The sequence below is a fragment of the Juglans microcarpa x Juglans regia genome, chromosome 1D (assembly GCF_004785595.1).
Source record: "Juglans microcarpa x Juglans regia isolate MS1-56 chromosome 1D, Jm3101_v1.0, whole genome shotgun sequence".
NCBI classification, from domain to species: Eukaryota; Viridiplantae; Streptophyta; class Magnoliopsida; order Fagales; family Juglandaceae; genus Juglans; species Juglans microcarpa x Juglans regia.
The window spans coordinates 22,832,260-22,850,893 of NC_054594.1; the positions used below are offsets into that span (position 1 = coordinate 22,832,260).

The 18,634-nt window shown below is 32.8% G+C and overlaps 1 protein-coding gene across 1 annotated transcript; it reads right to left on the reverse strand.

Annotated features, from left to right (window-relative positions):
- Positions 1-7,429: 7,429 nt before the first annotated feature.
- On the reverse strand, positions 7,430-10,726 carry LOC121267654 (transcription factor bHLH77-like). The gene is made up of 8 exons (XM_041171632.1): positions 9,346-10,726; positions 9,021-9,251; positions 8,858-8,923; positions 8,682-8,750; positions 8,514-8,585; positions 8,191-8,415; positions 8,024-8,102; positions 7,430-7,926 (listed from the first exon to the last, which is right to left on the reverse strand). Exons 1-8 carry the CDS (start codon positions 10,237-10,239, stop codon positions 7,889-7,891), a joined length of 1,674 nt encoding a protein of 557 aa, XP_041027566.1. The 5' UTR covers positions 10,240-10,726; the 3' UTR covers positions 7,430-7,888.
- Positions 10,727-18,634: the final 7,908 nt, after the last annotated feature.

Here is an 18,634-nt window from a genome sequence, read left to right on the forward strand (position 1 = left end):
TCCATTCCTACTTACATTTCCGGTTGCTTGTATTCTTGTCCTTTATTCTCTCACATATTTATCCATCTGACGTGTTTTTCTTTTATTTTTCCTAGTTCCCTTTGTCATTTACTTTCCATCTTCTTGTCTACCAAGTAACACAAGCACATGCATATGTTTACGAACACAGCAGACACACACACACTCAAGCACTCTGCTATGGATTTGCTATCTATTCCCCTATTCTAAATTGTGGTATTGATGAAAGGAAAGGGAGATGTGAGTCTGCATAGAGATGGGGCTTTTTAGAAGTTTCTGTGTAGTCTATGGATATGGTGGGCCCCACTTGCAGAGACAACTGAACTACAGAAAGATCAACAACAAAATAAATAAATAAATAAATAGTGAAGAAACTGAGTTCAGTTCAAGCTTCAGATCATTAATTTGTTTGGTTAACGTGTCAAGAGGATAGGGGGGCAATCTTCTTCAAGAGGATTAGAGAAGCATGTCCATGGCCCCCCCACCCCTTCCTTTCGAAGTGTTTTAAATATTGGATGCAAAAAGCAGGCATTCCACGAGTTCTCAGTCCGAAGCAGCCTCCTCCTGATGTGGTATTTTTATCATATCATGGAGACCATTAAACAGGAAGCTCGTGGTCTTGTCTTCTCTGACATGAATCTATATCCCTACCAGTGGACCATTTTTCATGCCAAAAGGGCAGTTTCAGTGAGGTTGGGGGGGCATGGAAGGAAACCAGTAGAGACCTCTCAACCCCAGCCATTAATTGCCCATTTGGAATACTTGAAGAGAAACCAAGAAACAACCTAGCCAATAGCCATCATAATTTAAAGGTCGAAATGGGCCTGAAAGTGACATTTTATATAGCACCATAAATATCTTTGTTTTTATTATATATATTATGGATATTTGCTCCTATGAACCTTTGTAATCAACTATGTCCACTGTGGTATTACATCATGACTATTCCCCGTTGATGTTATTCTTTGATTAATTTATTTTGAATTTCAAATTACTGAATGGAAAAAAAATGATATATTCATGAATTAAATTGATAAGTTCATTTAATACCAATTAATAGTCTTTTATATTATACGTTTTTACCTTCTTAATTTATGTCCTTTTTATTTTGCATATTATATAAGTAGCTCTTGCTTCCTCTCTTCCCTTAAATAAAGTTTGGAAAGTTTCTTATCATAAAGATAGAAACAAATAAGAGTAAGGGGACAGAAAATCAAGTTTCTCAGCTAAGATTTTAAAGATAAATTGCTAACATCGTCACTCTTTTAAAGATTTTATTTACTTCACAATGTTTTAATGCATAATAAATTATTTACATATATATGTATATATATATATATATATATTCATTTAAAAAACTTAACAATCCGCATAAGGAATTACAACTAGTTAAAGTATTGGCATTGGTTTCATCAAATTTATCTCTGAAATTTGATGAAAAGTATATATTTTTTATAAATTCAAAACCTCCCTAGCTATAACCCCACATTGGGTTAACCATTGGATTAGTCAAAATAATAATATAATATTATTTTTTTAATAAGAATATTTTTAATTTATTTTTTTCATATTTTACAATTACACTAACTATATATTAATTAATAATTTAATTTGATACTTAAATTATTATTTCTCAACTTTAATATATTGTGGCTCAAAATTAGAAAATAATAATTTAAGTAAATAAAATAATGATTATAGAGTGTGAATAGTTAATCTTTAAATTTAGAGATGAAATTTAATTTACTGTAAGTCAAAATTGAAGATTTTAATATATACAAAATTAAATGCAATGATTTTAAATATAGATTTATCAAATTTTAAAAATATAATTCATTTGATCAGTCCAATACTAATGTGCTTAGAAAATGGAGTAAAACTTTAGGTCTGGCCCATATAAGAGAGACAAAAAGCGTGAGGTGTAATGAATTCAGAGGCCTAGACCTATAGACTTTTCTCAAATTAGAGTTATTTTCTTCCTTTTTGGGAGCTTTTGATCGAGAACGATAGGAATATTTTACAGGTTCCCAAACAGTAGCTCAGATTTTGTGGAGACATGCAGTTGCATGTAATGTTAAGAGTAAAAGTTGGGGCTTAATGATCAGTAATGGTTGGTGAAACAAAAGGATACTCTCTCTCTCTCTCTCTCTCTCTCTCTCTCTCTCTCTCTCCCCCACATAAAAAGGTTCCTTTGGTACCAACCGAAGTTAAAGCGACTGCTTCTTTAGGCGAGAGAAAGAGACATAAAGGGAAGGGAAGGGAAGGTGATAATAGATGTAGCACCATGATGGAAATTTATGACAGCCTGGTAATTGGACCCCTCTCCAAATGATCACTACTTATAACCCCACAATAACCTAACACTTTCCATCAATCCTTCCTAATCACACTTCCTATCCAAGGACCCGCCCGCCCCTAACTCTCTCAGTTCCTTATTGGGCCTTCCTGTGTAATATTATAAGGAGAGTTACTTTCTTTTGGATAAATGTTTTAGAATATTTATAAATAATAGTGAAATAATTTAAGAATATTTTAAAACAATTATATTCTCAAACAGATTTTAATTTTTTTACTTTCTCATCAATTATGTTTTAAGCAGCATTACTCTTGATGTTTATCTTATCATTCTTAATCACAACAATAGACGGAATACATTTTAATTGAATTTATAATTCAACAATTAAAATAAAAAATCACTTAAAATATCACATATTAATGGGTGTAATTCAAATGATAAAATTTGACAAAAAATAATATTTTTTTTTTCATTATAGAAAAAAAAAAGAGTTGAATTTAGGCTCTCAAACAAATTTCAATATCAATGTGACCTATTTAACTGAAAATAACAGTTAAAATAACTTCAATCTGAGAAATCCAAAAGATTTAACCCGTTGGTTGTTAAATAAAAAAGAGGGTAAATTATTTTTTGGCCACTGTAATTAAAACAGAGTTGAATTTTTTCTTATATGAATATTGGAAAAGTAGATTAGAGGACGTCAGCGTCAGATGTGATGGTGAAGATGCAGGCAGGTACCTAACAGCCCTTGGATCTTATTGGGGTGCTTGAGAATTATATATCCAAGTAGTAATTATACTTCCAGGCACTAATTCTCCAAGTTGACTAACACAAAGACTTGTCCCTGAAAAGATGGCGCAATTATCCTGCTTGATTGCATTAATTTAATTCTGTCACTATTTTCCAACCCAAATCACACTACGCCAACGGTCTCTAAGAAACTTTTTAGTTTTTGAAATTCATTGCATTAAAACTAAATCAAGAATATGAGGAAAATAAGATAAAATAGACTATTAGACTTTTATCCATAACGGTGTTGGGTTCCTTCCCCCTCCGTGTTAGGAGAATGGGTGTGTTGTTTACTTCTTCTCTTTTAGAGGATGGAGTTTTGATGTAAAGTGTTTTTTCCTTTGTTTTATTGCAGAGAATAATATTTTTTGTTTTAGAGTTTCATGAAGTTAGACAATGTCCGTCCCAAAGATTTTGTGTACAGAGATGCTTATAACATATATTAGTTTGACTTATAATTTGAGTCACAGATGTAACTTCTTTTATGAAATGAAACCTATTTCTTATTAAAAAAAATATAAATGATGAAAAATAGTAGTCTATATAGTTTGAGACTATAGTTAGTATGATGACAACGCTTTGAATCCTTGATTAGCAAAACTAGTAACATAAGAGTTTAACTACAAATCAACCATTGTTTCTCATCAGCCATTGCACACCTTACGTGGAATTATATATTTTTTTTCCAAGCAAAACGTGTGTTTTGCATCGTTGGTTTTACTATTTCCATTCCAATTTTGCATGCATCCTATGTCCCCCTCCCTCTCGTCGTCCAGTACCCTTGAGCGTCATCGTCTCAATCGTCGCCCAGCACCAACGACTTGTCGGAAGACCTCTACTCATTGTCACCCACCCGTTTTTCCCATAGACCATTTCGCCACCCACATGTTCATGGGAACCCCTTGTCGCCTAGCACCTGTGACGCACCCTCGACTCGTCGCCGTCCCTCTCGTCCCCAACACCCACGACTCGTCGGCCTTCCATCTGCCCATCGCTGCCCTTCGGGAGGGAACGAGCAAGGCATTTGTTCACTGGCTTCATGAGGGAATCGCTAGGAAGATGGGGTTTGAGGGGACTTCAACTCGGGAGGGAATCTACTCTACATCTGAGGGGGCTTCGTCGAGCTCGTAGGATGGGACACAAAAATGAATGGGAAGAAAATAAAACGACAAGAGAAGAAAATAAAAATAAAAAAATAAAACCCCACACATCAAGTGGGGGTGTGAAATCAGCTATAGTTGCTAATCCATAGAGTTTTTCTTTGGATGAATAGGAGCTTTGATGATTTCATTGGCATGAGCCGTGGAGGTGCAATGTGTAATGGTTTAAAGTACGGAGACAATCAAGGTCTTTTACACCAATGTCATAAGGTCTGGTTTCTAAATGGAAGAATCAAGTTGAAACTCTCCCTATCAAAAACAAAAAATATGGAGAAGGAATAGCATATGAGGTTGTACGTCTTAGGTAGTCTGTGAGGATTGCTCACTTGTCGAACAACTTCCTTTTAAGTATAATCAGATAAATGATTTAGTCACAAAGTAATCCCATAAAAATAAATATACAAATTAATATGATTTGATCTAATATGTTAAATTGTAAAATTATTTTTATTATAAAATAGATTTGACGTATCATATGAAACTATATCAGTTTGTATGTTTATTTTTGTAGAATCTCTTTGTGACTGTAGCACTTCTCAATTCTATTCAGAGAAATATGAGTGTCATCACTTGTATTTATTTTTCTAATTCAAATTTTTTTTTCTGTAGGGTACAAGTGGAAAAATGTATCCTTACCAATGATATTAATACTTGATCTTAACTTGCGTGAAGGATTTACAAACTGAGTTCTTTGAAAACTAAAATTTACAAAAGTGGAAAGAGTATACTGTCCGTTATATATCCTTACCAATGATATTAATACTTGATCTTAACTTGCGTGAAGGATTTACAAACTGAGTTCTTTGAAAACTAAAATTTACAAAAATGGAAAGAGTATACTGTCCGTTATATCTTCTATAAAACTAATCATACAACCAACTTTTCATGGATGTATTTAATAGAGTCTAGTGGATACAATAAAATGCAGTACACGATAAAGATATAGGAGAGTGGTTAACAACTTTGCCAGAGAATCTCAATCAACAGCAACACCCACTCATATTTTCGGCTGTTCGGTAGATTTTAAGGACACTGTCATATTTTTCACAGTTTTATGTACGTTTTACTGTAATTCCCTGTGATAGTTTAATGGCAAAGATTTTGATATTGATTGTATGTTTCTTCCCTATCCAAAGTTCGAACACAATGACTGTAAACTGTGGAGAGTTTTTCCTTGACTTGCTTGGATTTGTTGGAATTTTTTTCCTTGACTCGAGGTTTCGTTTGGTTTATTAATTCAATTCAATTTATCTTAATTTATCATTATAATTTTTTTAAATCTTAATATAAAATATAATAAACAATTCAATTTTTTCAAATTTTAAAATAATAATAATATTAAAAAATAATATTCTAACAATATTTTATTATCTCAACTCAATTTAACTAAACTCAATTCAACATCCAAACGTAACCAAGAGACTATCAAATTTTGGGAGAGTTTCTCCTTGACTTGTCTAGATTAGTCGGGATTTTGTTGTAGGACACCCTTTGCTAATAAACAAGAATGTAGATATGTCACAGTTGATCGATTTTGGGTGTTGAGATATTCTCATAATATCTTATTATTATTTATTATTTTATTATTATTTATTATTTTTTATTACTATTAACTACTATTTAATATTTTTTTATTATTTTTTATTATTTTTTTAATATTATTACAAAATATCTCAAAATACCTTATTATGCAAATGCAACCCATCTGAATTTCCTTTTATGTTGAGCCGTACCTGACTACAGACAGATTGAGCTGAAAATATGGACAAAAAACAGCAAATTTGTCCATTGTGTTTCACTTTTATCCATGGCCAAAACAAAACCAGTTTGTATATTATAAAGACAGTGGAACTACCGCATTCAAAATAAGTAATTAACGTACCAAAAATCCATTAATTTAGGACCGGACATAGCGGCCAAAAAGGCAAATAGTGCAGCAGATTACTTTTGTTGTGTTGTTGTTTAGAAGCTGTATTTTCATGACAGCCTTTGATTATGGAAAGTACCCCCAACTTCTTATTTTATCTATAGCTTCGTTTGATTGATAAATTTATCTTAATTCATCTCAATTTATTATTATAAATTTTTTAAATTTTAATATAAAATATAATAAATAATTCAACTTTTTCAAATTTTAAAATAATAATAATATTAAAAAATAATATTTTAATAATATTTTATCATCTAAACTTAACTCAGTTCAATATCTAAACACAGTCTAAATCTTCAAAGCCAAAGGGTATCCCATCCATCTAGATCTCAACTCCACTACCACTTTATTCTCGCACTTAATTATCCTCCATTTTTTAGGTTTCCTTTCTAAAAAAAAAAATGCTCACAAGAAGTTTGGATTTGTAAAAAGTCCATGTTTTTTTTTTTTTTTTTGTCTTTATTCCTCATCCAAGTCAGAACTTCACCATTGCCAACCTGGTCCTCTAATGCCCTTTTCACTGCTTAATATTCTAAGAGTAGAATATCTCCTGAAGAAATGCTACAGATATAAAAAAAAATTACATAAAAATAAATTCATAAATTGACATAATTTCATATGATCTGTTAAATCTACTTTACATTAAAAGTAACTTTACAATCTGAAGCATTGCATCAAACCACATCAGTTTGTAGATTTATTTTTATACAATCTCTTTGTGTGGCTAAAATATTTCTCTATCTTCTAGGTTTGGGGTAGGAAAAGAAGAGATGAAAAAAGAAATCAAACTAACTTGCTTTGCAGTGAATTCCAAGGTGGTTGTGAAAAAGAAAAGGGGGGGATATGAGTTCTGGGTTCCAGCTCAAAACCACTGATCATTCTTAATCTAACAGTTGGACTTGTGATAACATTTGTCCCCACTCACCAGCTGGCTGCAATTAGGAATCTACTTTCCCACAAGTTACGCGATTTAACATAACCAAATATCAATCCCAATCAAGGGACCCAGAACAAGTATTTTTTCCAGCTAAATCTGAGAGCTACTGTTTCCGTTGGTTGGAAGAAAGATTTGGGAATCCATTACAATTTTTTTAAGTTCAAAATGGTGGTTGGAAGTTCTTTTCTTTTCTGTTTTCTGTTTTCTTTTTCTTTTCTGTTTTGTTTGTATCTTCAGCACCCCAAGTTGACAAAGATCAAGAGTTCCAACAGAAACTTGCAGCAATTACCAGAGAAAAGTAGAAGGAAATAAAAATTAGTAGAATAATAGGAGGGCTCAAATGAACCAATGATAGTGTTTCTCAATGGTAAGGTAATACAATATGAATACACAAGGTTGGAACAAAAGCTGCTGCTGACATGAAAAATACTCCATCTCTCTCCTTTCAGCTTTCAACTAATCTCCTTGACACGGTCTTCTACAATGTGGGCTTCACAATTTTTGCTCCACTGGCTGCAATTAGTTCTGGAATATTATAATGTGGAATTCTTGAAAGAACTCTCCAAAAGAATGGGTCTCCGTAAAGATTGCCAAAAAGATACTAAAGAAGAAATGGTTCTCTTTTCTTTTCTTTTCTTTTTCTTTTTCTCTTTCCAAGCTAAGGATTAATTCAAGCCGGAAGCTTTCTATGTACAGAGGCATCTCAGTCCGGGGGCCTCCTCAACTGAATCCAAGACTCTCCTGTCCATCAATGTTAATTACAGCTCAACTTTCATCTGAGCTGCAGCCCCTGAGCCTGCACCAAACAAATTTTGGATTAGACACTCATACCAAAGTGCTATCTGGCAAAAGAAAAAAAAAAACCCAGATTTCTCATGAATGTATTCCAATACCATGAAAGCTCTGCTGCTGATTCTGGCCAAAACCCATCTGAACCACGCTTTGGAGGTCATCCTCCCAGGGTGCCGAAACCTGTAAATCAATTTATGGTACACCTTTGAGATCATTTAAGATAGGCAATTTTAAATGCAGGAAATAAGCAAAGTCACTCTTCAATTACTTGTGGGACGGCTTCTCCATATCCATCCATCGGAGGCAACTGCCCGCTTGGATTATTTCGAGAAAGTGCAGCCAAAGAGTTTACTGGGAATCGATTCTCTGTTTCATTGGCAATGCCGCCATGCAAGGCTTGCATTTGTTGGGGCTGGTATCCATATGGGATAGAACGCATCACCGAGTCTAATGGATAAAGGGTAGGAGGCAATGCTCCGCGAGACTGAAATATCTGCAGTTCACATTGTTTGAGCCACTATATATAATGCCTGGAAAAATATTCACAAGCAATACCCAAGACTAAAAACGGGGAAGAAGTGAACAACTTACATCCTTCGACAGCTGAGCTTCCATGTTACAATCCATCCTTGGATTAACAGTAGCCAACTTCATTGAAAGAAACTGCAGAAAACGAAATTAACCAACACAGGACTCTTAGAAATTCTGAACTGTTAAGTCTGCAATTCCTAGATAAATGGTGGATAAACTTCAGCTTACCTCAACCTGCCGTTGCAATGACTGCACATAATTTATAATTTCATCCAGCATAACTGCCTTCCCAGTGACCTGAAATCAGAATACAGTCCAAATCTTATATTTCATTTCTTATTCTTTTTTCCATAAGAAACTCAGGGTATGATTTAAGCTGCAATTTTTTTTAATATTACACAGACCTTATTGCAACCAGGAACTAGATCCTGAAGGAACTTCATCCTTTCACTGATTTTCTCTCTCCTTACCTGACCAAGAAAGAAAGACAAGAGGGAAATGTTAAATGGGAATCTAACTATTCTGCTAACTAAAGAACGCGTCATAGAGCACTATCATAATTCGTACTCTTTCGGCAAGACTATGGCTATCCGTAGCTTGGCCCCTCCTTGCTCTGACATGAATATAGTCCTTTGGTGGCTCCGGAGGCTTGGAATTATCCTTGTTTTGTTTCTGATTCCCATCCCCTGCAGCTTTTGAATCTGCTTTTGCCTTTGCCTTTGCAGAGTCCTTTTCATTTCCAGCATCTTCATCTTGTCTGCTTCTCTTTGCATTCGATTCTTCATTCTCCACAGTAGTCTGCCATGAATTCGCTCATTAAAATCTCCTTATAATTCTCAAAAGAAAGGAAATTTTGAAACTGACAAATTCACACGTATATTGTAATTATTACCTTGTGATCTTTAGCTGAGGGAGTAGAAGGTGTTTCTTTAGCCTTTCCTCTGGATATAGATTTTCTTTTCCTTGCATTGGAATCACTGTCAACTTTGGTACTCACTTCCCCACCTGGGATTTGTTCAGACACCGAAGACCCCTCCCTGGAATCACCCAATTCTGCATTTTCAGGCGTCGAGGGCCTTGGTAGCCTAATGAATTTCCTTTTGACCACTACATTTCCTTCCTGCTTGTTTTTTTCCTGAACTCCCATCTGAGATCCAACAACCTTGAACTGCTGGTTGCTCGAAGCATTAGACATCTTGCCGTACTCCATTCCGGGCATTAATCCGTAGGGAAAATCTGTTTCATTCAACCCGATACAATTCGTATTGCCAAAGGATGAAAATCTTGCAGCCCTTTCGGCGAATCCAGGGTCTGCTGAAAAGGGTACCAGAGTTGGATGAAATGGTACCTGGTGACCGTTAATTGGCAAACTCCCTCTGATCTGGGAGTCCATGATCGAGAGATTGAGCTTGGGAGGGGAATTCAAAGGGGTATTGTAACCAGAAGTGTTGGTACTATTATTGTTGGTAGTGGTGTTGCCTGCGACGTAAGTCTGCGGCGAAATCTCACCTGAATTGCATATGCTTCCCAGTCTTCCAATCAATTCTCTGATCATTAGGCAATCCCTGCCAGGAATGGCAGCGGCATTTGAGGCTGCCGGGGAAGAAACAATGGAGCTCAGAGCCGACTCAAAGGGATCACTCTGATCTACTGAATTGTCCCAATTGGGATTGAAAAAGGAATTGGGAAGTTGGTCAGCAGCTGCACAATTCAGCTCATTGGGCTGGATTTCCATGCCAAAACTGGACGTAGTCCAATTTGGAGGTGTGGTGCTCTCCTTTTCCATAAGAAATCTTGAGGGAGTTAGAGAAGAAAATGGAACTGAACCTGAGAGAAGTTGGAGACCCAGATCAATTATAGCTCAGTCCAAGGATCAGAAAAGAAAACCCAGAAATGTTTTTTCTCGGAGTGAAAAATCTTCAGTGGGGTGTCTTGTACTCTAACTTGTAAGGAAGCAAAGGTTGAGAAAAGTGAATTGGTGATAAAGGACGTGTAGTGTTGATCATGTGGTTCTTGTACGTCACTCGAACGAGGAAGAGGAAGAGGAAAAAAAAAAGCTTTAAAGAGAAAGATGGGTGTTGTGTTAGCAGAAAAGCAGAGAGAGAGAGAGTTTAGAAAAGGGAGGAGAAGCAAGAAAGATAAAAGCAACGAGCTGTCTCTTTGACCTTATTTTTCAAAAGATTATTTGCTATGATTAATAATGCAAAGATCTCTGCCTAAAACTCCGTAACAGACGGGTGAAGAGGGAGAGTGGTAATTCCGGGCCTTAAACGTCAAACCAGCTTCCGTCTCCGTTTTTGAAATTATCCACAACGTGTGTTTCTGTCTGCCCCAGCTATCAGAGCCGCTTGACTATATAAACAACGTCATCTCATGTTATTTTATTTATTTATTATAATTTTTTTAAATTTTTATATAAAATATAATAAATAATTTAATTTTTTAAATTTTAAAATAAAATATTATCTCATCTCATCTCATCTCATATAAAAGAAATATAAATAAAAAAAAGTACAACAACTCCCAAAAAATTTAGCCCCTTTCTTTATAGTTTTATGCACTTTTTTCCTGTTGTTTCTTTTGGATGGAAGGGAAGGGAAGGGAAGTGAAGGGAAGGGAAGGGAAGTGAAAGGAAATAAAGGGAAGAGAAGGGAAGGGAAGTGAAGGGAAGGGAAGGGAAGGAGTGAGGGAAAAGGATGGGAAGATTTTAAACTTTACTTCTGCTAACCACTAAACACTGACACTGTATTTAGTCATATGGTGCTAATCAATACCAATCATCAATGATTAAATCCACAGCAAAATCATTGATTTTGCTGTGTTAGAGGTAATTAACTCTGTTCACTGTATTAGAGGTAGGAGATTATTTATTTATTCATTTCACCATCTATTTTCTAAAAAAGTATATTTTTTAATATCTTGTGAAAAATCCTGTCTGTTAATTTATATATATATATATATATATAAAATTAATAACTTCACCGTCAAAGAGTGGGAAAAAAAATGGGTTTTTCGATCTCACTGCAATCTCATTTAATGAATTGCAATTTATTTATTTGTATGAGTAATGTTAGGTAGAAATATTTTATTTGTAAGTCTAGCGAAGACTCCTTATAAAAAGTAAACTCCACTAGAAAAAGGTCATTTTTTTTTTTCTAAGCTTTTTACAAAAAGGCAAATCATTACTCATTAGTTATATAATTTTTCAAATTATCTTAATTTCAATTTTTGGTGTTTCTAAATCTAGTTCGTTAAAGGTAAAAGGTAGATAAGATTTTCGATGGCCCGTATAAAAGAACTCATTCTTGCTTGAGTTTCAATCAAGCTAAGATATAATTTGGTCCATACACTTGCTCCTTTAATTTTCTTTTGTCCAAATTCAATGCTCTAATTCAAAAGGAAATAAAAACATATAAATCCCGTAATATTTAAAAAAAAAATGTGTGAAGATACGAGTGTGTTTGGATGTTGAAGTGAGTTGAATTGAGTTGAGTTGAGATAATAAAATATTATTAGAATATTATTTTTTAATATTATTATTATTTTGATATTTAAAAAAATTGAATTGTTTATTATATTTTGTGTTGAAATTTGAAAAAATTATAATGATGAGTTGAGAGTAGTTGAAGATAAAAATACCTTCATTTTATAATATTGTTATGCAATATATTATGTAATGTATTATATATATATCATTACTCATCTTGTAATCCTAGTCATAATATTTAAAAGAAAAATGATGTTCATTATCCTTAATTTTTGTCATTATCAATCATATCAGTTGATACGACATATTTTAACCCAATTTTCATTCAAATGTTTGACATAAAAAGAAACTTTAATTGCGTTATATCAACTTGTGTGATTAAAAAGTAAATTTAAATAATAAAAAAAAAAACGTAAGGCACTACTCAATACAAAAAGGATAGCTAATGATTTATTTTTAGAAAAATAAAATAAAATATAATAAAAAGAACAAAAAGGGCCATTCCAAGATAAGCTTTGCCAACAAACCTAACCTTCAGCCCAAGAAAAAAGTTTGGGTCCAAGTCTGATCAGAATGTAATATCATAGTTAAATGCGGTGGTAAAGACAATTGGGACTATATAAATGACCTTTATACCAAGTAAGTAGTGAGGTTACACTTTGGAGTCAGAAATTGATTGTCTAATGAAATAAATATTGTTAGAACCTAAGATTAACATAACCAATCATTTGCAAATTTGATTATTTCTCTCTTGAATAATCAAATGGTAATGGTTGGCCGGCTAGCCCATACAAGGCTGTACAAAATTCGGCATCCCTTTATATATATCCACCTTTATAGACATATTGCTCGATCCCCACAATGTAATGACCTAAGAAAGGCCTCCACTTTTTTTTTTTTTTATATATATGTGCGCGTGTATGCATGTTCATGCATCTGTTGTATTTGGATGTTGAGCTGAATTGAGTTTTTTATGAATAGTAGTGAGTTGAGATAATGGAGTGAGTTTTGTGAGGCCCGCTTATTATGAGTTTAGATGTATTTAAATGTTAAGATAAGTTTAGATGTATTTATAGAAAGTTGAAAAAGGTTGTGAATCCCGCGTGTAAAGAGGTGTTGAGTTGAAAAAGATTATAGATCTCACGTGTAAAAAGGTTTTGAATTGAGATGAGTTTAGTCATGATTTGAAAGTTGGGTGTTTAGATGTTAGAAGATGTTTAAATCTGAACCGAGCTTGAGTTGAGTTTGGTCAAGGAACCAAACGCAGTCTTAAACTATCAAAATCTATTATTAAAAAAAAACACATATATATATAGGACCCAATTAATTATCATGGAGTTATAATTATTTTAGTCACTAAACTCAAACAACAATGGTTGTTTATTATATGGTGGTTTTGTTTAATAGTTAGTGCTTCCGAATTGCTATTGAGGGGCACATGATGGTAGAGTGATGAGGAATATAATGTCTGACTCTAATACCCCCGCCAAACTATGTATCTGGTTGCTTGATGTATGTTCTAGCCTGCCTGCCATCCTTCCTTCTAGGTGATAATGTCGGTAGTTTTTTAACCTAAATTTATAAGTTGAATCTTAGACTACAAAGAAACCTCTCCAAATTCCAAGGCCTTAGCCACTAAACTGTATTCTCCTATAGGGTTTTGACTCAAAAATAGTAAAAGGATAGACATGAGGGGATACATAGGATAGCATTATAAGCAATATTACAGCATCAAATTATCTATCAAATTATCTATCTTGCCGAGCATGAACACAAAAAAGCTAGCTAGCTAGCACGCCAATGATATATATATATATATATATATATATATATATATATTATCCAGCTAGCTAGTACATACCATTATCTAAATCTAAGAATTTTATATACATATATATGTAAATGATATTTACAGTTATAAAGTGTACAAACACTACGTACTTCTTTGAAAAACGTGAGTAAATATGAGATTCATATGAAAAAAATTAATTTTTTAATAATGAATCTCACTCTTTTTTAAAATAAGTACACGACGCTTACACAACCTATTATTATATATACCATTACTCATATAAATATATATATATATATATATATATATAATTTTAATAGGTCCACCACTGATCTAGATTCCATGCATGACTCTTTTTGTCAACTACACGTGTTTAAAAAAAAGTGGAACGTTTTTTTAGTTTTTTTGGTTCAATATTGGAGATTGCAATTATATAATATGCATGGTTGTTGTTGTTGATATGATATGTATACCATGGTGATCGATGTTACGCGTTGCTGCATATCTTTTAACATCAATATCTGATTTACGTATCCAGAACAGTTTATCAAGATCAATATAAAACTTAATTCAGATTTGCATTAATTTTTGTAGTTGTTGGTGTCTGATGATCTCATGCAATAATTAATAGTTAATTAATTATTAACAGTAGGCCAGTCTTGATACTTCAACATGCATGGGTGGCTCTACCGCTACCGCTACAGCTGGAAATTCTCGTTAATTCATTTAATTTTTATTTTTTTTTTACATATATTTTTTTAACATTTTTAAATATTTATTTTTTTAAAAATTTACAATATTATTAAAAATACTTACTTATAAAATAAAAAATAAACCTAGCGGTAGCCCAGCGAGGGGAGAGTAGCCTTTTCCTTTGAACAACATATTATATGCTTTAGGCCGGAGATGACTCCCGGCGGCCTTCTCGATCTTCTTGTAGTATTTTATGACCTCGATCTTTTATTATTATATTATTATTTGTCAAGAAAGTGATATAATGAAAGGTGGACGTACTTAATGATTAATAGCCCTTATGTATAGATTAGAAATTAATACGTACATTTCCATACCTTTGGACTAAACGGAATTTATTGGACTTGAATTATTTTTTCAAGCTAGCTAGGCTCGATAACATTTGAATAATTAAATACAAGAAGTTCTACAATCATCATCCCAATAAATTCTAATTAAGGTCATGCTTATAAATAGTCAAAATTAGAGGAGTTTAGTCTCAGTAATCCCATGCTTTCTTGGACAATATTTAGGCTACGTTTGGGTACCAAGAGTACCTCAAGTACTCTCACTATTATTCCTTATTTTATTATTACTTTTCACCTACTTTTTTACTATTCATTACTTTTTACCTACTATTTATTATTTTATTATTATTTTTTCACTACTTTTTCACTACTATTCACAAACATTCTCAACACTTCTCAGGTATTCTCACTATCCAAACGTAACCTTAAACTACTATATATATTTGTCATGAAAAAAAATATATATATATATGAGAAAATCTTAGAAACGGTCGGGTTTTTAATAATCCAAGAGCAGCCCACCACTAAATAACTGACACCTAGATTTTCCACTACAGCTATTTTGTAGTTGCACTACATCTGATTATTGTGTGTTTCAGAAACATGCATATAAGCGGCCCTCGCACCCTTCGCACCTCTCCTGATCTCATCACGAGAGAAAAAAAAAAATTGAGAGTAGTACTGGAGGAGGAAATTAATTAAACAGCTTGATGAGAGTACTGATCATCAGAAAATTGCAAGGGGCTTTCATGATCTCCCTGATCTCTTGCGAGTCTTGGAAATTGGGTTGGCGTGGGACTTTTAGATTCTGCAGAGAAGGAGATCATTTAGCTAGCTGAATTAAGAAGCATCCGCGAGATCATGATCAGGATTGGCTTGTCCTAATTAATTCTGGTAATCATAAATTATATTTTCGGATTGGCCTTCGAGTTAATAATTAAGCAGCAACGCGATGAGATGGCATGGGACTAATTAATTAATTTGTACGCCTACAAACAAATTAAATACTGTACAACTTTCAATATTATAATATTAATTAGTAAAATTTAATTATTAATAATAAGCATGCAGAAGAACAAATTTTCGTACTATACATAATTAGTAGTACTACTGTGCATTTTCCCACCACTCTCTCGTAATATAATGAAATTTAATTTACCCAATGTGTAATTATCCCTTGGCCATAGATATTATATTTTAATTTAATGTAGTGATTATTTTAAAAGAATAAATAATTAAATAAATAAATAAAAAAACTTATATATGTGAAGATAGATATATATGGATATGTATGTGTATATATATATATCTAATTTATGAGTTCAATTCTACAATAGATATGTCAAAGGTATATATGGTCTGATGGCATACACCCAAACTTCCAATTAATCTTGGGGTTTGAACCCCTCTTCCAATAAATAAATAAATAAATAAACTTATTTTATTTTGGTAAAAAAACAAAAGAAAATTGACCATCTGCATTTTATTAAACAATATTGATCGTTGTAAATGTTGGTTTGATCTAACTTAAATTATATCTCAGTTAATTTCATCAGTGAATTGGGTTAAATGCATGTCTAGGCTTCTAGCTATATAGGTGCATGCGTTACCTAAATCGCTTATGATCATTGGATATGGCCGGTTGAGTGTCCCGTCTCAAATACTATCTATATAAATATATATAGGGGAGAGGATATTTTCGGTTAATTTGTTCGTTTGCCTATCTTACACACAAGGGACAGATACATGCACCTTAGGAAAGGCACTAAAATGGAAGCCTGCAGTAATTTCTGCTGTGTTTGAAACAGCATATATAGCTAGCTAGCTCTAAAAGATACGTGCTGATCATTACCAAGAGATGCCATGCATCGGCAGCAAAGTTGGGCGGAAGGGCGGGGAGGAAGGAATAGACACAGCCCTTTCAGTGAGTTATACTGTACGTACCTCATCATCCTAATTTAACGAGGGGCGGCAAAGCTGAACAAATTGACGAATCACTCTGCAAGACACTGATTCTGGACGCATTTATTATTAAAACATGCGGTTTCAGTCTTCAAACTGGAATCTATGAGAAGGGTTACTGTAGAACAACATATATATATATATATATATATGTAGATACACCCAGCTGTAAAGACTTGTTTTCGTAATTAAAAAAAAAAAAGGCTCATTTTCTCTGCATGCAGTTTCTTATTTATTTTTGCGTTTTCTAGTACTTGCTATATACAGTAGTTTAGGGGCATCTAATGATAATGCGAGATCAATTGCAGACTTTTATAAACATGATATCGTAGTTGTAAGCTGTGCAACTAATCTTTAGGGATCTGCAGGGTGAAAAATTAACCAGTTAATGACAAGAGAACAAGGATAAACCCTAGTTATTTTAATAAGTGTGGACATCTGATGTCTTGATTACCTCTTAATTTTCCATGGATTCCCATGCACAAAAGCTTAAACTAGTATATATATATATATGACCTCGAAAGAAAAAATTAATACTGTGCTCCAACGTGCGTAGTAGTTAAAGACATGCATGCATGAATGAACGAATTCAGAAGAAGCCTGAAGAAAGAAAAAAAAAATGTTTTAGAAAAAGAAAAAAAGAATTCAAAAGAACTAATTAATAAGGTCAAGATCCAACCCCAACAACTTCTCAGTCACTGTTTTATCGCTTTCTTTGGTTACCAGTTCCCACCGCCCACCATTTTCGACGTTTTGAATTATATAGCGTTTCATCAAACTTGAAAGATGCCTTCTCTCTGTCGGCAGTATGAATTCATGCAAACCCTTTGTTTGATCTAACGTGACCGTCAATCATTGATACACGATTTCACATGCACTCCCTGATTAGTGATTACCCCAGTTTTTTTTTATACTTTGTCATGAAACGTGTTTTCATCTGGTTCGTCCATTGGCACAACGTACGAGGCTAACTAATTAATTAATTAAGCTCATGTTGTTTATAATTCTGTGTCTAATTTTATATTTCTTTTGTCAGAAGCCTTGCACAACAATTTCGGAATTAATCATATATGTGACAGAGGGGGAGTAAGTACTCTTTCGTTTTCAAGAAATATCCCATCTCATTTTATTTTATTATTATAATTTTTCAAATTTTTATATAAAATAAAATAAATAATTTAATTTTTTCAAATTTTAAAATAAAAATAATATTAAAAAATATATTCTAATAATATTTTATTTAACTTTTTAATTTTAATCTCATTTTACTTTTAAAAACAAACGAGCCCTAAATGATTTAGGTTCACCCATTATTTTTTTTATTGTCCTATATATAATATCTCTCTGTTTTTCTAATTAATTTATTTGGAAATAGTTTTCTTTGGGTTTTCTTACTACAACAATTTTTTATTGAGATTTTATTCATTGTCTTGCTTCTCAGCTTGTAAAAAGGACAGCGTTAGATTTATGTTGATGGAATACTATTGTATACTGATATATTATATATGTTTGAATATTGATCTTAATTTCAAAATATCAAACCATATTTTTTTAAGGTCTCGTTTAATTATACAGATGAGATGAGATAAAAGTTATAAATTTAATAAAATATTATTATAATATTATTCTTATTTTAAAATTTAAAAAAATTGAATTGTTTATTATATTTTGTATGGAAGTTTAAAAAAATTGTAATAATTATATGAGATGAGATAAGATGAATTGATTTGCGTAACCAAACCAAACCTAAGAATAAATCCTATCAATCTTGTACTCATTTCTTTCTAAAATTAAGATTTAAATTCCAAACAGAAAATTTGATCCTCCCTTTTGTATAAATAATATTAAATTTTAATCTTTCCATTAGGCACATAGCTTATAACATCTTTTGATATTTTTC

Excerpts from the sequence above, each read along its gene's own strand:
- LOC121267654 (XM_041171632.1), bottom strand. The coding sequence starts at position 10,239 with ATGGAAAAGGAGAGCACCACACCTCCAAATTGGACTACGTCCAGTTTT. Across the intron at positions 8,103-8,190 it reads ATGGAGAAGCCGTCCCACAA|GTTTCGGCACCCTGGGAGGA; the intron begins GTAATTGAAGAG and ends ATTGATTTACAG. Across the intron at positions 7,927-8,023 it reads TCAGCAGCAGAGCTTTCATG|GCTCAGGGGCTGCAGCTCAG; the intron begins GTATTGGAATAC and ends TGTTTGGTGCAG.